Here is a 23,348-nt window from a genome sequence, read left to right as displayed (position 1 = left end):
ACTGAAGGCACTAGCCCCCTACGGTGATACAGAGATTTCTGTGCAGCAGCTCTGTTATTTTTTATGGATAAGGGTAGATCATAATAATCAATAGTTATTCTCCTGCGGTACTGCAATTAGCTGGCAACATGCAGAGATTTCTCATTTATTAAAGTCTGAATTCAGCGAAAAGAGGGAAGAGATGATTTAAAAATACCACATTATCAGTAATTTGTACATAAGGCTTGGTAAAACAAGTTGACAATTGCCCGCTTTATTAAAATGAATAAACTACAAATTCTTAAACTGTATCTTGGTTACTTCTATATATTTTTACCTTAATCTAAAGGAAAAAATCTTGCACAACTTTTCCATGCCCTCTAAACAAACCTGGAAAAAACAAGAAATATGTAAAAATGCAAAGTTAATTCAAATTCACAATACTATACATAACAATTCAATGGAACATACGCTATCTAAGCTGTCAAGCCCTTTGAACACAAATTATGGGAGTAAAATATTTTACATACACAAAAGATATCAAATGGTAATAAATGGACCAATATTTTTCATCATATACAGTATATGAATGCAGTATACTTCTGCATTAAAAGTACAGACACACACACACACACACACATGCTAACTTGTGCTGTTGAGAAATCAAGAATGCAGACTGAGCAATATGATAAAAATCTACATTTTCACTAAATACATGGTCCTTATAATTTCTGTTTATGTGAGATATAAGCAATAGGGCGAACTTATTTGTTGATACGTCTGTAATAGTCATTCTACTCCAAAATGTTCTTATTTTTACACTTTCTATATAGATAGTCTAGTTTCTGAACAGAGTGGTAGGGATTGAGACTGAATATGGACAATATACACAACACTCATCAGTGATTGAATGTGTTAGAGAAAAGAACAGTAATCAATTGTAAGATACCTACCTCTTTATTTTATTGATTCTCTAAATATTCTCCTAAATTTTCACAAATCTGAGAAAATAGTACTTTACTATATACACTTGACAATATACTGTACACAACAATTTTAAAATTTACTGGTTCATTTCGATGACAGATGCAGTACTAAGATGTTTTTTCCATAGATTCCCATTCAAAAATACACATGCTAGGAAAATTACAACTGCAAAATTCTGTACTGTACTTTTTACAGACTCGGAAGAAAAATGCAATTTTCAGTATTCAGTAATCACAGAAAAGCTTATCATTGATATAAATATTTGTTTAAAATTGATTCATGTTCAGAAGTTACAACAGAAATAATGTGCATTTTCCATATGCCATTAACTGAATTTTTTCATATTTATAAATGTTTTCATGTCATACATTATGAAACTTGTGCATGAACTGACACAAGTAAATGATATATTTCTTGAAGAGGCTCAGCTTCTCAACAAACTTAAAAATGTCACCTGATTTATAAGCACAATATTCTAAGAGATGTCAGGGTGTTAACAGTTCCTGGCCTAACTTAACCTTGCAGCATGCCTTTAGTACTGCTGAGTTTCTTACAAATTATGCTTTTCATACGGTTCTCTTCCTACCAACATGTACCACTCACGTAACCATGTCTTGCTTCAAATTTGAGCTCTAACTGATAATTAAATCCTTTGGGACAGCCCTGTCTTGTCAAGATTGATCAGGTACTAATATGAATGCGTATGAAATTATTTGCCTGCCTAGTTTGCATAGTCATTAATTTTAAAATAAGTGAAAACAATAAAACTGAAGCAATATACATGAATATACTGAAGTGACAGAAAAAATACATTACTGTATTAATGTTACTGTATAATATTGCATTTCATAAAAATAACCAGTGGATACTATACAGTGTGAAAGTCACAGAAAAATAGTATTATTGCTTGCGCATGCCTTAAAAATATTAGAGAAGTGGATGGTGGAAATATTGTAGAAAAATTTTAAAAATGGCGACTGCTAGTGCGGGTTCATACCAGAGAAATACACAACAGTGGCACTATTTACAATTTACCAACAACTGGGGAGGTACCATGTGAAAAGGATGAGACTTGACCACATATTCGTGAATTTCAAGAGGCAACTGACAGAGCACTAAGACAAACAATTAAATAGGCATCATCACGATAAGCACTTAGGTACGTTACAAAAGCAGACGGTTTCAGAAAGATAGTGATGTTTTTTTGTACTATAAACACAAGATCTATGGTGAAGATAGCGGCATGTATATAGCTCTAGGCCCTTAGCTGTTTATCATAGCAATGAAGTAGCCACAAAAGAATGACAAGGGAGGCTCTTGGAAGCTTGCAGAATTTGGCAAAACACTGGTAGTAATAATCAAAAGATGGAAGAATGGAATGGTGAGGAAAGGATATGAAATCAATGAGTGCAAAACAAAACTCATGGTGCTTGGTATGAAGCACGGAAACACTATAATGAATAAAGCGGGCAAATGAGCTCATTAACAAGTAACTGGGAAGTAGGGAAGGATATCATGTTACGGTGTAACTGCATGCCTTAAAAGAGGAAGACTATATCTATTACCTTGGGGACTTGATGGACTGTGAATCAATTACTGCAAGAACAGCAAGAAGCCATAGAAGGATTCTGGATGAATTGCAAAGAATTTTAGACTAACACAGCAAACATTTATGATTTGCGTCTATGGTCTGTCCTACTTCACATTCTTGCATCGAGATCTAGGGCTTTGTAGTGACAAGCGTGCACAAAAAGTGTGAAGAATTCGAGAAGTTAAGTGGGCATTGTGGTTATTACTATTACATACATATCTAGTAAAAAAGTGACCAGATGATTCTGTATGTATGGTGACTGAAATTTAAACCTACCACACCCATTTCCCTGAAAAGACCATCGAATGTTAAAAAAAATCTATCATGATGCTAAAAACATATTTATCAATGTGCTCCAGTTTAGAAGTGGCTAACTGTCTTACACCATCCTCCTTGAAATCAAGGAAACAACTTAAGTCAATTTCCTTGTCAAGTTAGTGCTAAACAGACACATGTACAGTAGGCATAAAGAAAAGATTGATTAAGAAAAACTGGAGGTGTTACACTACTTCTTTAGGTGTGCAGCTTGAGCCAAAAGTGCAACCCAATGGATCAGGTGCTCTCCCCACATAAATGCCAATTCACGTTACAATATGACACACAACATACCATCAAACTGATGCTGTCAATCTGCTTTAAGTTCAAGCCCACATATTTTTTGGAAGAGCCACTCGATTGAAAAATTCATTGCAATTTATTTTGAAGAAGCATCATCATTATTATTAAACGTTATTACTGTTGTTGAATATGTTACCAGCTGTTAATGTCACTGTTACTTTCATGTCCAAAAGCTCATCATAAAAGGGTCTAAGTCTGTTGGTAAAAATACAGTGTTTGCAATTTTCAGTAACTTCATGCTATGTATAAGAGTATTTGTACTTTCTACTTCTTTAATAATGACACTATATTAAATTTGTAGGCCTCAATTTTGCCTTTAGAATCAAATCAAACTCATTAGTTACCATAAGTTACAAATTCAAACTCTGACACAAACTCCAAAATATTTATTCCCAAAATGTCCTCTGTTTTACCACTTTCTCTAATTTCTGCTACTTAACAACAGCAACATTCCACTTAATCAAAGCAAACTATTCACACCAGACATAACAACAATGTATGCCTTTCGATACAAAAATTTCTACTGTACACTGCTTAAAAATAAGGTCTTACCTGAAAAATACATCCCGATATTTTGTGTGTTCTGTTAGATTAGCTGTCAGTAAATTCTGGCTTCCTCTTTTGGATAAATGCTTTCATCCCCTCTGCACGATCACTCTGCAAACGACGAAAATGCCATTAATGCACTACAAATCAAAACATCTTTTGTACAAACCACTTCCTGAGTGCATAAAATGCTGAAACATTAACCTGTTTATTCTCAAACCCTTTTTGCTGGCTACAGATGGCAGCTGATTATTTTCAGTGAAAAACTACTCTTATCAAATCCTACATCTACCTGTGCAATCACAGCTTAAAGTCTGCATTAAATACAACATAAAGATAAACCATATATGTACTGGAAAATAAACAACAGCACATTTATCCTTTATTGTAATTCAAAAGCTTATGTTCTAACACTTTTCAAAACACTTGAAATACGGGCAAAGAAGCTTTACACACCATCCAGTGACATAACATAATTTCCAACTCTTTAAATCAAGTTCAGTACATACTATTATTGTTATGAATCTCATGTATTCATTTAAGTGATAATGCCTCATTCATTTTCATTTTATTCGGTCTTACAATGATGGGACTCTTAATTTGCATGTTTTTCTTAATGATATTTGGTTGATAATTAGCAAATACACCAATTTTGAATTCCTTGCTTCCAGTTTTCAGCCTAAGAGTAATATACTAGTGTACAGTATTATGCCTTCACAATCTTACCCAAATCTCGCTTGAGAAAGCCAGTGTAGAGAAATGAACTGTGTGTGTACTTATATCCTTTCTCTATTTCTTTTTTTCATTCTTAGCATGAACCTATGATTCTGGAGATCCCATTTCTTTGAACTTCTCTTAATATACACATTTTGCTTCTAAAAGACTAAATATTAATGAAAAACAACACATGAAAATGAGTTTCCATTTTCTTAAGCATCCTGAACTTGAGATGACAAATTATGTGAAGAAACCTTGGTACATTTACTTTTATGTTTCATTGTCACTGAGAGAGAGAGAGAGAGAGAGAGAGAGAGAGAGAGAGAGAGAGAGAGAGAGAGAGAGAGAGAGGAATGGAATATAAAATTTAGGCCAAATGCCAAATGCTGGGACCTATGAGGTCGTTCAGTGCAGAAAGGGAAATTGAGAGTAAAACTAATTTAAAGGTGTAACAGGAGGAAAACCGCGCAGTTGCACAATGAAACAACTGATAAAAAAGGGTGGAAGTAATGGAGGAAAGAGGACATGAATGGAGCTACAGTAAAAGGAATGGAAGGGGTGTGGCTAGAGGCTGAGGGGATACTGCAAAGAACCTTACGTAGTGCCTACAGTTCAGCTTAGAGAGAGAGAGAGAAAAGTTAAGCATACCTTAGTTTAACCATACCACTGAGCTGATTAACAGCTCTCCCAGGGCTGGCCTGAAAGATCAGACTTATTTTAAGTGGCTAAGAACCAATTGGTTACCTAGCATTGGGACCTACAGCTTATTGTGGAATCCAAACCACATTATACCGAGAAATGAATTTCTATCACCAGAAATAAATTCCTCTAATTCTTCATTGGCTGGCCGGAGACTCGAACGCGGGCCCAGCAGAGTGCTATCCGCGAACAATACCGACCCGTCCAACGAGGAACTATTACAGAGAGAGAGAGAGAGAGAGAGAGAGAGAGAGAGAGAGAGAGAGAGAGAGAGAGAGAGAGAGAGAGAGAGAAATGACTATGAACTGAATATCACACTTAAAACGCTGAGGTAAAAAGACAAAAAATTAATGGTATCTGTAGATAATTATCTAACTGTGGGGTAGCTGCAATACATTATTGTTATACAAAGCCTAATCTCACACACCATCAGTAAATGAAAACAAATGAAAACACATACACAGGCATACACTGTACTACACAATTTTAATTTTTGTCATGACAGTATGCTTATAGAAGTTCACTAAATAAAGGAAAAAGTACAGTATATAGAAGGTCTATTAATGGGAAGTGTCTGAGGCATTTCCATACTGACTACTGTACTTACCGTAGCAAAAGTCGAGTGGAACAGTTTCTTCTCATAATTGAGGCCTTCATTCAGTGGCAGTTCATATGCTGCGAAGAAAAAGGGAAAGATTAATTTTGTTCCTCATATGAGCTCAAACATTTTTTAGAAAAAAAGTAAAGAAATTCATATCATTCATGTAAAATTTGCAAATTACTTTCATAAATGTATTAAAGAGCTGCTGGGAGGTTATGCCATCTGGCTTTGAATCTCAAGGGCTGGCAAAATATTACCAACCATGTAGTTGTCTCCACACTTTCGTGACTCAAAACTTCTCCTTGGTGAATCTAAGTGCCTGCAACGTCTCTGAATGATAAAATGAAAGGGGCAAAAGCCAATTTTTTTTATAAAGTTGTAAACAACACTTCACCTTTCAAACATTGTTTAGTACTAGTCCAATGAATATTTATATTCACGTGTGTTGCTAGATAACTTGAATATATCATACATTAGGCAGATCTGTTTTTTTAAGTTTTCATTATGATATTTACTTTAGTGTTATAATTTTCTGTTTTGAATCCAAATCATTTCATTTCATCAAAGAGATGATTATTGATATCATTTATAAAATCTTCCATTATTTTGTGTTTAAAGGTCACTTCAGGGGAACTAATGATTGTAAACACAAATCTACTCTACACTCTTAAGTTAGCTGTCAACACTTTTGAAATATAACTGTAAAGGTTTGCACTATTTGGGCAAGTACATTTATAGTGCAAGACGCAAGTCTTATGTGATGTCTTTACTCAACTGGAAATATCAGTTAACTTTCTAAACAGGGAGGGAGATTATCAAAATAATGTATCAACTTATGATAATTTTTATTCATAATGATCAGTACTGCAACCAGTCAGTAATGATTTTCACTATGCACATTCACCTTAGCAAAAGTACACACATGCCTCATCAATTGAAAGCCTCTGAGAAACATTTGCTATTTGCTGAATGCAGGGAAATACTATGTTGATGCTGATGTGGGCCCTTTTGTTTTTGTTACTGTATATCTACTCTGGCTCTCTGGCTGAGTGGCAATGTTTGCCCTACGACTGTTCAATATTATATGGCAGAAAAGTTCTGGATTCTACTATAATATTGCTAGTCCTCTCTCTTTATAAAAGACAGGGATGCATTTTGTGATTGGTTACACCACTGCTCTACACATTCTTTCAAATATGTTTGGATTCTGTAGGAAGTAATTGATAAACAATCAGTCTTCTGATGAATGTTAATTACTGTATTTGCTGGCGTATAAGATGCAACCTCGCATACGACGCACCCTTATTTTACAAGATATTTTGTGGAAAAAAAATTCAGTATGTTTCATCATACATTTATTGAAAGATATTTTAAAGTGATTTTGTAGGAAAAAATGTAAGAGTCTGTGCATGAAATACAATATTGTGAGAGTACAGTATACTTGAATAAAATATTGAAAACAAGCCGAATTACCAGTCTGTTATCACAAATTTACGAAAAACTGCTTACGATACGTCAGCAGTTAGCCTGTCAGCCATTTGCAATGAGTGGATGTAAACAAAATCATAGCACCGGCCTGGTGGCCTGTCGTGGTTACACAAACGTTTTTTATTTATAGTAAATTTAATTTAGTTTCCTTTAAAGGTGAGTGTAAATTTACATATGATTTCATACTTTTATTACAGTAACAATTTACTGTAATAATTAGGGTTGTTTTTCAATATTTCAGTATTAACAACAATTTCTGTCCCTACTCAGTATGCTTGCCCTAGGCTACGCCTAGCCTAGCCTACGGCGCTCAGTCTTTTGATATTTTTAAACATAAAAAAAGAGTGTCTAATATGCCAGCAAATACGGTACCTTTACCATTTATACTCTTATCAACTGTCACTGGGTATTTTCCCACTATTCTGATTCAGACAGTTTAACCCAGTGGTACTGGGGTTCCTAGACACTACCAGTTAAGAGCTTCTTACAGGGCATACAGCTCCATCTGGTTTGATCACTAAACAATTGTCTGATATGAAAAAATGCTGTTCTTGGCCTTAACTCTCTTAGGTAAGCAAACAGTTCCGTAAGTGGCCAGCACCAAGGGACTGTCCAGTTACCATGAAAAAGTGGGTAGTGCAGGTAAAGAAGCAGAAGAAACATCAGCAACCCTTGCCAAAAAATTCCCAATCACTGAGCAGAGTAGGCAGAACAGATGTCAAAGATTCCACAGCAGAAACAGAACTTTGGGCAAGAAAATGCTGCCCTTCCTTGCTCAGGGCACCTTCGATTCTAAAAATGCCACCAGTGAGAGCAGGTAAACACTGTTGGCCTCTACAAAAAACAGGTGAAGGTCCATATGGCCACCCCTACCTGGTAAACTATGACAAAATTTGCTCACGTACACTTGTGAGGACTGACTTACACAACATGCCTAATGCAAACACAATACTTCATAATGGCAATACAAATCATCATGCAAGTGGCAAACTGATATAAAAAGTATATAAAATTTCATACTGAAATAGCAATCTAAGCATAAAACAAGAGCATACACAAATTATGCAGGAAAACAAGCAATGATTTTTAGATCCTAATTATGGGCAAGAGAAAAGTTGTCACTGACACTTGGCCAAAAATAATTATGAACAAAAAAAAAAATTCAGCAAAGTAACATTCACAGAAGCACTACAACAAACAAAACAATACTAACATAAAAACTGAATGAATAGATCAGATTATCAGTAATAAAATTGAATTATTAAGAACAAAATGAAGAAAAAATAAATTCAACACACACAAACCATAGGGCTTAATATTTACATGAAGCCAGCTATAAACAGCCTTTAAGTAATTGCTAATATTCACTCACTTTTTATAGAAAGGGAGAAGAAAGATTAACTGACCTACAAAATGGATTAAAGAGAAATACAAAATTCCAAGTAGCCTCGGTGAAGCTGGAGAGATTGTAAACCATGTTTACAGTCAGCAGGCTGCACATACAGTACGTTAGCAATCACTTAAAGGTCCTTTTCTTCTTTCATTTCAAAGATTTCAAAATGGCTCTGTTTGAACACATTGCAAGAGCCGTTTGGTCCTTATATGATTAGTGGGTTTGCTATGAAGACCTTGCAATTGTAGTCACAATCAACATGAGTTTACAAATTACTCCAAAATATACTGTATATCATAACTCATTTACCATTCTGTGAAACCAAAAATACTAAATCCCTGCACCACTTTACTTGACAGAGGAAAGACTTTCAAAATCTATTAAGATTTCATGCAAATACACAAACCAACAGCTAAAAAGTTACTCACACTTGTTGACTGCCTCCTTACACATTCCTACAATAACTTTAGAATGTGCTGCAATTTTTTCTCCAATTTTGATAGCTTCACTTACAAGCTGATCTGGAGGGTGCAATGAACTTACTAAACCTGTAATGAATATGTTTATTAATATGAAAGATGTTAATTAAGCTACCACAATCCAAGAAAGAAATCTGGGTTAGTTAGTTGAAAATTTTTGTCAACATTTCTAACCTCAGCTAATACATATCTGATGCCTGTCATTCAAGTGAATATATATTTATCTGTAAAATGCATCACTTCTAAAAAGATACTCTAGCTAATAATAACAATAATAATAGTGCTTAGACTGAATTCATTTTTGCATTTTATACTGACCCCAGTCATTAGCCTGCTGTGCTGTAATCATATCTCCTGTCAGACACATCTGCATAGCTCGAGATTTTCCAATAGCCTTCGCAAGGCGCTGACTACCGCCTGCTCCTGGGATAGTGCCAATGGCAATTTCTGGTTGTCCAAATCTAAAAATTAATGAGAGGAAAATGAATAAAATAATAATGATAATTCTTCATATAACTGCATACTAATGTTTAAACAACTGCCAAACCTTAATGCTGGAAAAATGTTGAAAGTAATATTTCATAACACATACTTTTCAAAATTTTTAGTAATCTCAAGATTTCTTAAAATGACTGGGTGGACAAATGAAATTTGTTGCTAGACCCAAAAGCCAATGATTTTCATGTCACTTCAAAAAACGAATCCAAAGTTATGTATGTGTACATATATTAAAAAATCAATCTCTACAAAGAGCTTTTGGGAATCTGTTTGACTGGAAAGGGGGATTGAACAGCTTCCTTTCCAAAAGCTCCCTGTAGAAATGAAGTTTTCATAATAAAACTAATATTGTAATACTTACCTGAACACCTGAATTAGCCCTGGTCACCTGACCAGCCTGAACTACATCCCCATAGCTTTTACCCACTAAGTGGGTAATTAACCGACAGCTTTACCAACGCTTACAGGAAAATCTGTCAAATGAGTTACCTGAAGTACCGTTGGCAACACTGCTGCCAGTCCCAGCCGAGTGAGGCCGAGATCCCCAATTGCACTGTTCACTAATCAAATTGAAGTGGGGAGGAGGGTGGGAATCATTCAGGTGTTCAGATAAGTATTACAATATTAGTTTTATTATGAAAACTTCATATTGTAATACACTCCCTGAACACCTGAATTAGCCCGATTAACAACATTTTTAAGGAGGTGGGATCAATCTAATTCAGCCCGACCTTGCAACAGGGAAAGCAGGTAACTCATTATTCGCCTACTTTGTATAAATGAATATATCCTCACCTGGTTATCCCATTCAGCAGGTTAGAATGTTTGTAGAGAGAGTACCCCCGACGTCAGTCTCATGTCTAGGTACTGTCTGAGTCGAGCTACCTCTCATGTGGTATTCAAACCTCCTCATGGATAGAGAGTAGCCGAAATAAAAAAACCAACTTACCATGTGGCTAATCACAGCCTCCCATGATTAGTGGAGAACAATGAACCTCCCATGTGGCTAATCAAAGCACTCTCGTGTATGGAGGGGTACGATGAACCTCCCATGTGGCTAATCAAAGCACTCTCATGTATGGAGGGTTACGAAGAAGTTGGGTGTGCAGGATCTTCGAGTTCTTCGCTGCCCGTTGCCGCCAATGTCTGTGCAGAAGTTGAAGAAAACAAACCTGTCCACTGGATCTTCCTAACTTCAAAGTACTAACGTCAAACTTAATATTCTCACTATGAACCCCGACTAACAGAGAATCCAAAATTCTAAAGTTCCTCAGATTACACTCATTACCTAGAGTTGCTCCCACCCTTAACATTACTACGTAATTATAAGATCGAGTTTGTCGTCACAAAGAGACTGAGAAACTCTTCCTCTACGAAGAAACTGAATGTCTGAGGTAGAAAGTCGTGAAAACCGACACCGGCTTCCAAGCGGCCGCTTCTAAGAACCTCCACACTAAGAGAGTACCCCCTTAGCTAAATGAACGCACCCACGATAGAAGGGTTAGCCGCTATACACGGACTAAAAGAATAACTTTCATGTAAAAAGGAGAACGATGAATCTCCCAAGTGGCTATTCAGATCCCATCCAATAAGGAGGGAATGGGGTAGTGTGCTGAGCCGATGACCCTCCATCCTGCAGGTTGCAGGAAAGGTCGACGAGCGAAGAAGTATCCCATCGCTGACGAAACAACCTAGGCTAGCCTACGAGAGCACCGCTTTGGACTCTCGTAGGAAAACTATCAAAGACTAGGATACTTAAGACGTACTAAACTTAAGTTCATGTGATTATACTATCACTGTTGCTTAAGATTCTAAAGCCTAAAAGTAATTCCTCTATCTGGTTAACCTAATGATCACCGCACTACGTAAATACTACCTTAGCTAAATGAACGCACCCTAGATAATAGACTTCACCGTTAAACGTGGACTAAGAGAATAACCTTCTGAGTCTTCGCACTAAGAGAATACCACCTCAGCTAATTGAACGAACCCTAGATAGGAGAATTCGCCGCTATACGCTGTGGGGAGAATTGAACGTCTCTTAAGCAAAGGAAGAAAACACAGACGGACTCGCAAGTATACCCCAGAGTAGAAGACTCTGAACCATTCCAAGAAAAGAAGATGAAGTGGACATACTCCAAATACTGTGCGGTAATGAAAACTGTTAAATGCTCAATAATGTCACGTCAAATTAAATTGTGTTCAAGGGCATACAGCTCGCACCACACGAGAATCGTGAAGTGTGCCCGCAACTGTGTTTGTGGAGTGAGCGCTTATGACCCAGGAACCAGGAACCCTTTCTCCGAGAGTAACTAATCACATCCTTGACAGCGGACGGGAAGTATTCCGCGGTGAGGCAAGAAGTGTACACAGAAGCGGATGGAATTTCTCAACCTTGATGAATAGACCAACATTCACACCTGACATAAAGACATCCCCACTGATGCCGGAACCGAACACTTGCATAAAAAGAACCTTAAACGAACGAAGCAGAGTTCAGCCTCTGACTTTGTCTTCGCCACGACTTCCAGAAGAGGAGAAATACTAATCATTTCCCACCTAAGAAACCAGCCTAGGAAAAGTTCCTGAAGCTCGCCCACCTTTTTATCTGCAGCAAAAGCTGAAAGAAAGAAAACACCTAATCAGTTAACATTAGAACTTCCGACAAATCTCACGAGGGAGACCGAGTCAGCAAGACCGGACATTAAATTTACGGGAACGTAATAAATCGAAGATCTTACTACTAGAAATTTTTCAGGAAGATGGAAAAATGTACTGCTAAGTGCTGAGCGGTAGCCAGCAATAATCGAAAATGGAAGAATCTTGACTTTCCAAAGGAATAAGAGAAAACCAGCTATTTCAGTTATGGCAGGCCTAAAGATGGAATGACCTTCCTTACAACACAGACTTCTCCATGTCACGCTGACCTGGTAAGCTTACGGGTTGACTTTCGCAAGCTGAAAGAAACACTGCCTAGACATAGCTTTAGAGTGTCTGGACTGTCTAGCTGTTCGCTCAGCATTCGCCCGCAACTAAGTTCATCACGCAAGAGTTTGGATGATACATGGTGGAAATGCGGTTGTCTAAAGGATCTTCCGCTTGAAGGAGAACATCGGAACTTCTGTAAGGAGCATTTTGAATTCCGGAACCAAGGGCGTTAGGGCCAGCAAGGAGCTAGAGTCATAGATGACTTGACACTCCCGCAATTCCTGCTTACCTGATGAATGAGACCGAAAGGCGGAAAGCATACACCTCTAAATTCTAATAATCTTGTTCCTCCCGAATTCTCAGATACGACGAGGCAGTTACGATGTCGCAAAACAGACCCACTACCGTGTTGCGCACTAGGACTAAAAAATGCCGGGAAAAGGGGAGACTAAAGATCTTCCGGATGTCAGATTATACCTGCATTCTCGATGTGGAAGTCCCAGTGATTCCTGAGACATACCAGAAGAGAAAACATGTGGGGAGACAAGACCCTGGATTTAAGTGAGAGAGAGAGAGAGAGAGAGAGAGAGAGAGAGAGAGAGAGAGAGAAGAAAAATGTGGGGAGACAAGACCCTGGAATTTAAGTGAGAGAGAGAGAGAGATTCTCCCAAGAGGCTTCTCCAAGTGTGTACGGGCTGTTCCCTGCTGGGCAGGAACACCTCTACTTCAACATTTTATACCCTCGACGATGCATAATTGCCGACACTGGAGACATGAGTTAGAAGCAACAAGTTCGTTATACCGGCCACATCCCCTGAACCCAGAGCAGTCACACTAATCATAGCTTGCTGTGACACTACTGCTGACGACGGCTACACGAAATTGACCATGGAGGAGATATTCTCCTCCCTAAAAGACTGTTGCAGAGCGCAAAGGCGCCCTCAACAGAACCCACTCCAAATGTCCGGATAGTGAGGCGTAAGTTTAAAAAAAGAAGTACCTCCTCTTCTGCCAAAGAACGTTGTACAGTCAAGCGAAATGTTAACCTGGTATGCCAACCCCACTGACACCGAAGGGATGAGGTGTCCGGTAGTACCGGACTGGAGGGAGAATATCCATCCTGTTTGAGAAAACCCTACCAACCCGGACATATCCACATAGAGAGGACAAGGCCTCTGGATGGCTGCAAAAGGTGTCCTCCAAGATACAAGCCTCCTAGATGAAGCTGAGACCAACAATTGACGAAGGAACCCGAGAGAGAAGGGCCTCAAGAGATACGTTGAGAAAAACCCTGACACCCGCAGATGGGTTATCCACTATCTTGTTAAAACCCCTCCTGAATAGCAAGCAAGGTTGAATCCTGCTTACTCGACCCTATCAACGCCACTAACCTACGTCTGCCTCCCTCACTGCCTGCCCGACACGGCCAAAGCAGACCAGATTCTTTAATGATTGAGCAACTACCGGATCTGTCGCATACAGCGACTGGAACATCGTTTGATTCGGTAGTGTAGGCTCCTCCGGAACCTTGGATTGAGGATAAGTGAGGATGAAGTCTACCATCAGCTTATACTCGTTCTCATAGCTGAAGGAGAACTAATATCCGGTACCGGTTATCTTAAATGAACAATCCTTGTCAGACTGGTCCAACCGAGCCGGAGGATTGTCAGGCTGGTCCGACCAAGCCAGAGGATTATCGGACTGGACCGACCGAGCCAGAGGATTGTCAGACTGATCCGACCGAGCCGGAACAGGTAAGAGGCAGGCCAACCCCTAGCAAACGCCGAACTTGAAAACCCGGAACTCGCTACACCTGGGTGCGTGAGACAGACACGTGACGTATCAATCGCGAACATACTGGAGGCACCAGAGTAGGTTGCGCAAACCCTGCACCACTCAACAGGGATGACACAACACCTGGGCGGACCACGCCCACTCCTGAGAGCGAAGAGGCCACAACACCGAACCACTCAAATCCGTATGTATCAAAACCGCATGAGAATGGGAATCCAGAACTGAAGACCCGGAATCAACCCCGAACCTACATGGATGCCAAGACAGAGGGACAGAGAACCCGCTGGAAAGATGGGAAAGAAGAAGCCGAAGGAGGGAAGAAGAAAGAATCCACACTTGGAGTAACCACTGGAGCGCCTAACGCTGACGTTGGACAGATGGAGAAGGTCGTAACCAGACCGAACTCAAAGGAGAATCGAAGGGGAAGTTACGAGTTACCAAGCCGAAGGTAACAGAAGAAGGAAATTACCAATTATCCTTGAGAATGGAAAGGCTGCGGAAACTATCGGTGCTGATACACTGAATGCTGGCGCAGGCGAATCGCCGACTGCCGAAGCATCCGCAAGAATCGCGGAGGATACATTACGGTTAGGACCCCGTAAAGAATAAAATAAGTTGCTGACACCTCCGCAAGCACCTGAGAAGCAACTAGACCGGATGCCTAAGAAACTACAAGATTCGCAAAAGGTGATAAAGACGACGGATCCGTAAAAGTACCCCTTCCCTAAACCCGAAGCGAGAGAGGGAGCCGCTGAAGCTTTAATATACAGAGTTGAACCAAGAAAATCTTTGCTCTGCTGAGTTAAAAGCCAAGAAAACCGGATGGGCAACAAAGACCCCGAAGGGCCGTCCGAAGAGCGGACCAAAAAGAAGATTGAGAAGGGCAATGGAAAGAGGCTTAGAAGAAAAGGGGGAAACGGGAAAATTCCGTAGCGGCCGAAGAGGCCATAGATTTCAAGGAAAATAGGCTGGTTCTGTTCCCCTGCCCCTGCTAATCTTGATAGACATTATCAAAATCAGAAAATTCTTTAAGACATGATCATGAATATGGAAAATTCGATCACCAGAATTACCACCATCACAAGATGAAAGAAATTTTAACCCTTGAAGGAAAAGGAACCTTCGAAGAAGGAGTATTCAAGGAAAAAAACATTTCAGAACCAGATACATCAGAAACCAAATCTGAATGACCCTTCACGGATCTGGAAACCTTTGTTGCACAGAGCACGAAGCAGGAAATAAACCGACGATTGATCTAAATGAGAGACCTAAATATTAGCGACCCCAACCAAACCTGAACCCAAATAAGACTGCACGTTCAACTACTCTTCTTAAATACTTCGTAAATTAGAATTCCTACTCTTCTGAGTGATTCCTAATTCTAAATCCACCTTAGAACTTACACTTTTAGAGGGAAGGGGGAAATCTGCTGCCAACACTGCCTGCTCTGCGCCGGGGGGGCCGGCAGATTCTACCTTTTTTTGGCCTGCGAATCTCCATAACCCCCAGCACCCGTTAGGGCTGGTTCTGGAACAGGCAGGGGGGCTGAAAAAGAACGATTAGTAACTACAACACTATTACTACTATCCTAATCTCTAGTTTCCGTTAATTTAGTCATAAAGCTGGAAAAATCGTTTAGACATACTCAGCTAATAATTTGTCCTCTAACTTTTTTGAATAATTCTTCCATCTGATCTACCGACCAAGACTCGCCGCCTATCTGACTGATACTACACTGCATCTTCCTACATAAAATACAAACAGAATGTCGATCGTGTTTGAGGGTACTCATCCTACGCTTGCAGAATGTGTAGGGCCGATGAGCAGCAACATCTCCAGCAAAAGAAGGCTCTGTCGTTGAAGATGTAAACGAAGCTGAAGTATCGGCGCTAGCAGACGACGATGTCTTCTTGTATGACTTATCCAATCGAGTCCAAAGTACCGATCCCAAAGTAAAAAATGGGAGAGAAGTTCTAAATCCCATCAATAAAGTATCCATCCAGGAGAAAAGGCGTTGAAAACAGTCCAATCGTGATCTGATGTCCAAATTCTTAAATGGGGGTCGGGCTAAATGACCAAAAGTTCGCCTGATGTGGGGCACACCCACACAGCATGGCGAACAAAAAGCAATTGGGGATCTCGGCCTCACTTGGCCAGGACTGGCAGCAGTGTTGCCAACGGTACTTCAGGTAACTCATTTGACAGATTTTCCTGTACGCGTTGGTAACGCTGGCGGGTAATTACCCACTTAGTGGGTAAAAGCTATGGGGATGTAGTTCGGGCTGGTCAGGTGACCAGGGCTAATTCAGGTGTTCAGGGAGTGTATTGCAATATCTATTTTTAAATATACATACCCAAAATCTGTGGATTTGTTTCTCCACTTCAAGACTCATGCTATTATGGGTATTTTTTAATTAAAGACAGATTTGTTTTTCCGGTCCAAAGCAACAGTGAATACATAATACTCTGCTGAACCTTCAACACTGATGCTATCAAGTTCTGGTCATACATTTCACTCACATAAGATCTTGAAGACTGCAACCACTTAAGGAGTCAGAAGATTCATCCATAAAATCCAAGGTTACGAATTAACTGGATGCCACTGGCAAGTTAAGAATCACCATACTTTTTGTTTTTATGAATTAACTGGATGCGACTGGCAAGTTAAGAATCACCATACTTTTTGTTTATGTTTGGTAATACCATACAGTTAATTTGAAAGTTACCAGTTTGGTGAAAATATGATATAGCTGGTGTGTTGTACCACAGATTAGTTCTAGAACCCCTCATCTGGCCCTGGGATCTCAAATAGGTTAATACTAACTTCATCTACCATTATTAAAGCTAGTGATTTGGAGATATCAGGCAGCAAAGTAAAGCAGGTCACAGACTAATAGGGCATGAATTAGCATTTGTTGTACTTTACTCTCGTTGAGCCAGCATCAACTAACCCCATCATCTACAGTGTAAGGAGAATACAAAGTCAAAGGCTAAGCAACAATACTCACTTGGCTTTTTCTCCTGCTAATATAATGTCACACATCATAGCAACTTCACAGCCACCACCCAAAGCATATCCATTCACTGCCGCAATGATGGGTTTCCGGATTCTTGTTATGCCATCCCAGTGTGCAAGGAAATTGGACTTCACACAGTCCACGTATTCAATGTTCTCCATTTGCTTAATGTCTGCACCTATGATGAAAATGGTATATGAATAATAGAGTAACGCTTAAATTCTTCATGGTCCATAAACCACTTTTAAAAAACATGTGGGTGCACTTGACAGATCATTAACTTTTCACAGGGATTTTATTTAAAACATCTATTCTTGAAATAGTCGTGTCCTAGCCTGTACTCTTGAAATATCAAATCTTGTATTCAAAATCAATCTATAATTGATTGGTAAAGACTAGAATCATGGGATCTTTGGTTTTAATGTGAAAAACATAAAAAATTGTAGATTAATTACAATATATAAGAGCTCCTAGCTTATGGACTACTCATTCAAATTCTTTCATAAAATTTTTGATGTACTGTTACTGAGAAGCAAAACAGTTTTTAGAAACTCATGAAAAATACATGATAAAGTATTGAAGACACAATGAATTCTTAAAGCACCTGAAAAGTCCACACGACTTACTTATTTTATCAATGTGTCTGCCAGCATTAATGCCTTTAACCCTTAACGCTCAGGAACCGAAGTATAAAAATTTTACAGAAATTTCCGTCACTCAGACTTTCATCAGAATTTCCTCTCCCCTCCTGTCTAGTGATTTTTTTGCCCAAATTCCTATGTGGTCGAGGTCTCCATATACACCCTTTTTTCATTATCATTTTCTATGCCTTGCTACTGATCTCTGTTCTGCTTCTTCCATACCTACTACTTTTCTAACAAAATGTTCCTTACCTGTTTCTCATCACACATGCAAACTCATGAGATGTCAATTTACTGTCCAGCCACTAGAAACTACATCTCTGTGAATTCCTTATCTGTAAAATGATCTTTCCACTAAATTCCAGCCATGAAGCTTGACATTTTGGAGTAATATCTGATGACAACCTAATCCATTGCCTTTATTACTGTTATACTATATTATGTATTGAAATTCAATAGAAAATACCATCATCATAATAGTGCCACAGTTGTATTAGACTGAAACCTCTGAGTATATAAGAGGCTGCCAGATCAATAACACTGTTGTTACCTTACACATTTCCAGTAATCAGCAGGATCAAGTGCAAGCACCAAGAGTACAATATTGGCCATGTTCACTGTTCTTCAGTCTTCAACCATGGCTCAGTCCTAACCTTGTCATTCAGTCTTCTATCACAAATTTTACAGTATAAATATACAAGCATAGCTTCTCTCTGCACACCCAAGTGGTTCCTGCACGACTGAATAACTTTAAATTCTAAAACATCGTATCTCTTCTGGACTAATTACCACAAGATCAGGTTGTGACTCAGGCGAAGCTACATCGATAACTTCTAATACATAACACTTTAGCTATTATCTTCAATGTCCCTGATCTTTTTTTCTAACAAATGGGTAACCTATTATCCCATTAAAACTATATCCTCATTAAGAAAGTACCCACATTTTCAAAAATGGCAAATGCTGATGAAAAAAACGAAGAGGCATGATAACCTAGCAACAGTCAATGTACTTTCCTCCTAGCACAATGGTTACTCACCTAAGAGAACCATGTGTGCTCATCTTCAAAAAATCTTACAAATGGGGAAACTTACCTGCAGCAAAGGCCTTTTCACTACCAGTAATGACAACAGCAGCTACTGTTGGATCTGCATCTAAGGTCTTCAGGGCATCATTTAATTCAATCATCAAAGGGTCACATAGAGCATTGAGAGCCTTTGGTCGATTCAGAGTGACTAGGCCCACACAACCACCATCACCTTTTTTGTCAACCAAAATGTGTTCATATGCAGGCCCTGTAATAAGAACAATTAAAAATAATTTTCAAGTATCATACATAACAACATAAAGGAAGCACTACACACTATTCCCAATATTTTGACCATTGTAATCAGCATACCTCTGAAAGCTAATACCTAACAGTGCAACAGAAATGTTATGGAGATGATGAGGGTGAGTCCCCTGCCCCTAGACCTACAACTGCAGTGGGTAAATCCTGACCTTGTGCAACTACGAACTTATGAGTAGCGACCCTAAAGTAAAAACTAGAAAAAACTGACTGTCACATCCAAGCGCTCACCAATAAAACAGATTGGATATTCGAATTTCTCCTAAAAAGTAATGAAGTACAAAATGACTGGATATTGTGAGCTGTTACCTTAACTTGTATAACCTCCTTTTTGATCACTGTCTTGAGCTATAAGAATAACTTATCAATTAAGGGGGTATTTTAGTAATATTGTATGCTTCTTTACTCAGTCCAAGGAATGAAACAGCCTTGAAGTGTCCTTCCCCGAAGTCTCTAGCCAAGCCTGTCTGAGTATAAATGGGTGGCCATCATAAGACAAAGCAGGAGGTCCTCTTAATTCTTTGCACGGGTATCAAGAAAAGGAACTGAAAAAGGAAGTGCAATTCTTGATTTCGAAATCCTGAAGAATGAATCTTACCCAAGAAGTCAAGAACAAAGGAAAAACCAATTCTTGGAACGCAATACTCTGGCAGACAAGGCATGGACTTTATTAACTCTCTTCACTGTAGCAAAGGCCAAAAGACAAACAGCTTAGATTAAGGAGAGAGGCTTGTTCAGGCTAAAGAAAAACACCAGGAAACTTTCAATAAAGGCTGACTTACAACAACAGTGATATATCCAAACCAACTTGCAGAGTTGCAAATTAACAGGAAGTTTTCAAATGGAACTCTACATCTAGCGAGACAAAAAGAAAAAAAAATATCAAAACAGGATAATCCTTTTCATATTCTTCCTAAAACCCAAGCAAGCAAAAGGGCACAACAGAAAAAACAAAAAAATATTGTACATGATAAAAGAAGTGCAACATACACACTACATGATCCCATTAATATAGCCTAAACAAAAATAAATCAAGATCGTGAGTGTCTGCAACTGATGGATCTTGACACCAAACCACAATTAGATGTTAACGCAGAGTGAGCACACCGTTGTCTCCAACACTATGCCAAAACTGGTACTGGCCCAGGGGACCTGCTGTGAAAATTAAACATATGCAGAAGGACAAGTGGATGTGCTGGATGAAAAAGACCTAGTACAGTACCAGGCATGGATGCACAATTATGAGTACTGCGAGCACCATGCTGCAAATGAGACCCTGCAAAGGTGGATGAAACTTTGCATGCTCATGGACCTCATAAAAGAACCACAATGATTAAGAGCCATGAGAAGTACCAACTCTACTTTCCAAACCTATTGGAGGGAATGGGATGCACAAAAACATTGTGGCAAGGTCCTGATCTGTGAAGAAGTCTCGGTCATACAGCGAGCATGAGCAAACTCTTAGTCCACATCATCCTATGCTAATAGGAAGTAAGTGATCTTAAATATGAAATAATAGTTTTTGTGATTTTTTCTTCATTATTTTTTATGAAACTGGCTCTTTTTCATTACACTCATTTGGTTAATTACTTACAACCCCCCTATTATGTCCAACAAACATGGGGGACCACAGTGACAGTAGGAAACCAGATAAACTGTGTCTTAGGCCTTATGTCCCCATAAGGTATTGGGGGAGGGGTTGGCCGCCCATTCACTTTAAGGATACTAATTATTTCTGTTTAAAGGCTACTAAGGTCAGGTTAGGTAAGGAGGGCTTTGGGACTCTCCTGGGTTAGGAAGAACATGGTTTCCTACATTAGGTTAGTGTGATTCCTTGCACATTCTATAATTTACTGCAGCCTGGGTCAGTTTAAGTTGCGGGGACAAGGTCTTCCCCAGATGGGCAGGTAAGGTTAGGATGCATCTCCTTACAATATTTCACTTATTTTTTTCATATTAGACAAAGTGGGGTATGTAAATGAGATAAACCAAGCATTTCTAACAGAAATGTTGGAAATGCTTCATTAATATGAAACATAAGGCTATAAAAAACTCCATTTACTTTATAGGATTAAAAGCAACCTTTACTCTTTTTTTCTGTTACCTAAGTTTTTGTTACTGATGTGTCAACAGGCTAGCCTATTTTCATTAGCAAGAAAAAACTGATTTTTCAAGAAAAACCAACAAAAATACATTACAACAGTACTATCAGGCTATGATTATACACACGTGCACTTATGCAAAATGTGTCAGCAGCCCTCAAGCCTTCCAAAAGTTAAAATTTGGTTGCCACCATGATATTTCAATTGTTAATACCAGAAATCACTAATAATGGCCATTTTAGCATTCCCAAAAAGGAACACAGGAAAAGTAAATAAGTTAGCCTAGGTATTCACTGATAAAAATATGAAAGGTTGTTTCAATGTTATTATTTTATGAAGATGTTCAATTCTAAAGCCTTGGGTACTAACAGGAAATATCCTAGTCTACGCACTTGTGCGTTAAATACTTTGGTCTAGCCTAACACCCATATCCAAAGCTAGCCTAGCCCAAGATCAATTTCTGGATAAAATTGCCGACTACCACTGTGGCCTGATTTCAGCCCATCGCTGACCCAGATATTTCCTGATAACTGCTTGTGTTTAGGCTACAGCATTTACCATTTTTGTTAATATTTCGAGAAAATACAGAGAGGGGTCGGGGGTACTGTAGCAGCCATTTCTGTAGGCTAGGCTATATAAGCTTACCAGATTCACCTTTACCTAACCTAACCCTGGACACCGTGCCTCAACCTGGCAAGGGGCGCTTTACCGCACCCCTCAAGTAAGCTGTGACCCCTCACTCTGCATTTTTACTACAGTAATAAAATTTTACGATTTACAGAGCTCAAGGTCAGGTTAGGTAGAATGGGAAAAAGGAAGGTGGGGTTCAGTTTCAGTCCTGTCCCCCCACAAAATCAGGTGGGGACTGCAGTGCTCTATCAGCAGGTTAGGCTATGATGCATCCCTGAATTTCCCTCTACGAATACTACTATAGGCCAAGTTAGGTGGGTAGGGAGTTGAATAATGCTGAATAATGAATTTTACATAATGAAGGCCCCCGGGGCCAAGGTCATGGTAAGAGGGGCAGAGGATCAGGGGTGGGAGGGGGTATACTTACCCTTTGACATCAGCCTGGGGTTGATCTGGGGGTTTAAAAATAATGTTGAATAATGAATTTTACGTAATGAAGAACCCCTGGCCATGGGCAAGGTCACGGTGGGGGGCAAGGGAACAAGGGTGGGAGGGGTATTCTTACCCTTTGACATCAGCCTGGGGTTGATCTGGGGGTTTGAAAATAATGTTGAATAATGAATTTTACGTAATGAAGAACCCCTGGCCATGGGCAAGGTCACGGTAAGGGGGGCAGGGGAACAAAGGTGGGAGGGGTATTCTTACCCTTTGACATCAGCCTAGGGTTGATCTGGGGGGTTAAAAATAATGTTAAATAATGCTGAATAGTGAATTTTACATCTGGGGTTTTGAAAATAATGTTGAATGAAGACTCCTGGCCACGGGCAAGGTCACGGTCAGCCTGGGGTTGATCTGGGGTTAAAAATAATGTTAAATAATGCTGAATAGTAGGGAAGACTCCTGGCCAACCATACCCTGAGACATCATCCTGGCGTTGATGAGGGCCAGGGAGGGAATCGGTTGCCGAAATATCCTTCCACGACCCTGAATGTGTCTTCCTTCCCTAAGGACACTGCATAGCTGCAAGACACGACCTTTCATGAGAGCTGCCATGGCGTCGCAATTCGGACTTGGTCCCCGGAAGTGAATTTTATCGGCAAAAGCGACCCAAGCAACCGGGTAAGCTGATCTGATCAAGGTCCGATAACTGTAGTAGTAGTAGTAGGGATTCACTTTTGGAACGGCTCCCTTCCCCTCGTTCCATTTCTTCTTTCGCTTGTGTTTATTTTATTTATTCAAGTTTATTGTTTCTGTAATACCGTATAGCTTTGATGAATGCCTTCCTATTTTCA

The 23,348-nt window shown here is 39.2% G+C and overlaps 1 protein-coding gene across 1 annotated transcript; it reads right to left on the bottom strand.

Annotated features, from left to right (window-relative positions):
• Window positions 1-237: 237 nt before the first annotated feature.
• On the bottom strand, window positions 238-23,264 carry LOC136841846 (enoyl-CoA hydratase, mitochondrial-like). Its single transcript, XM_067109231.1, has 8 exons — window positions 22,971-23,264; window positions 19,071-19,271; window positions 17,327-17,513; window positions 9,417-9,559; window positions 9,048-9,167; window positions 5,745-5,812; window positions 3,728-3,832; window positions 238-369 (listed from the first exon to the last, which is right to left on the bottom strand). Exons 1-7 carry the CDS (start codon window positions 23,107-23,109, stop codon window positions 3,767-3,769), a joined length of 924 nt encoding a protein of 307 aa, XP_066965332.1. The 5' UTR covers window positions 23,110-23,264; the 3' UTR covers window positions 238-369; window positions 3,728-3,766.
• Between the last annotated feature and the right edge of the window lie 84 nt (window positions 23,265-23,348).

This window comes from Macrobrachium rosenbergii, chromosome 9, assembly GCF_040412425.1.
Source record: "Macrobrachium rosenbergii isolate ZJJX-2024 chromosome 9, ASM4041242v1, whole genome shotgun sequence".
In the NCBI taxonomy this organism is placed as follows: domain Eukaryota; kingdom Metazoa; phylum Arthropoda; class Malacostraca; order Decapoda; family Palaemonidae; genus Macrobrachium; species Macrobrachium rosenbergii.
This window is presented reverse-complemented; position numbering and strand designations above follow the sequence as displayed.

Coding starts and splice junctions, on each gene's coding strand:
- LOC136841846 (XM_067109231.1), bottom strand. CDS start 23,109: ATGGCAGCTCTCATGAAAGGTCGTGTCTTGCAGCTATGCAGTGTCCTT. Junction 9,560..17,326: donor TTAGCAGGAGAAAAAGCCAA/GTGAGTATTGTT, acceptor ATTAATTTTTAG/ATTTGGACAACCAGAAATTG. Junction 9,168..9,416: donor ACAGCAGGCTAATGACTGGG/GTCAGTATAAAA, acceptor TATTCATTACAG/GTTTAGTAAGTTCATTGCAC.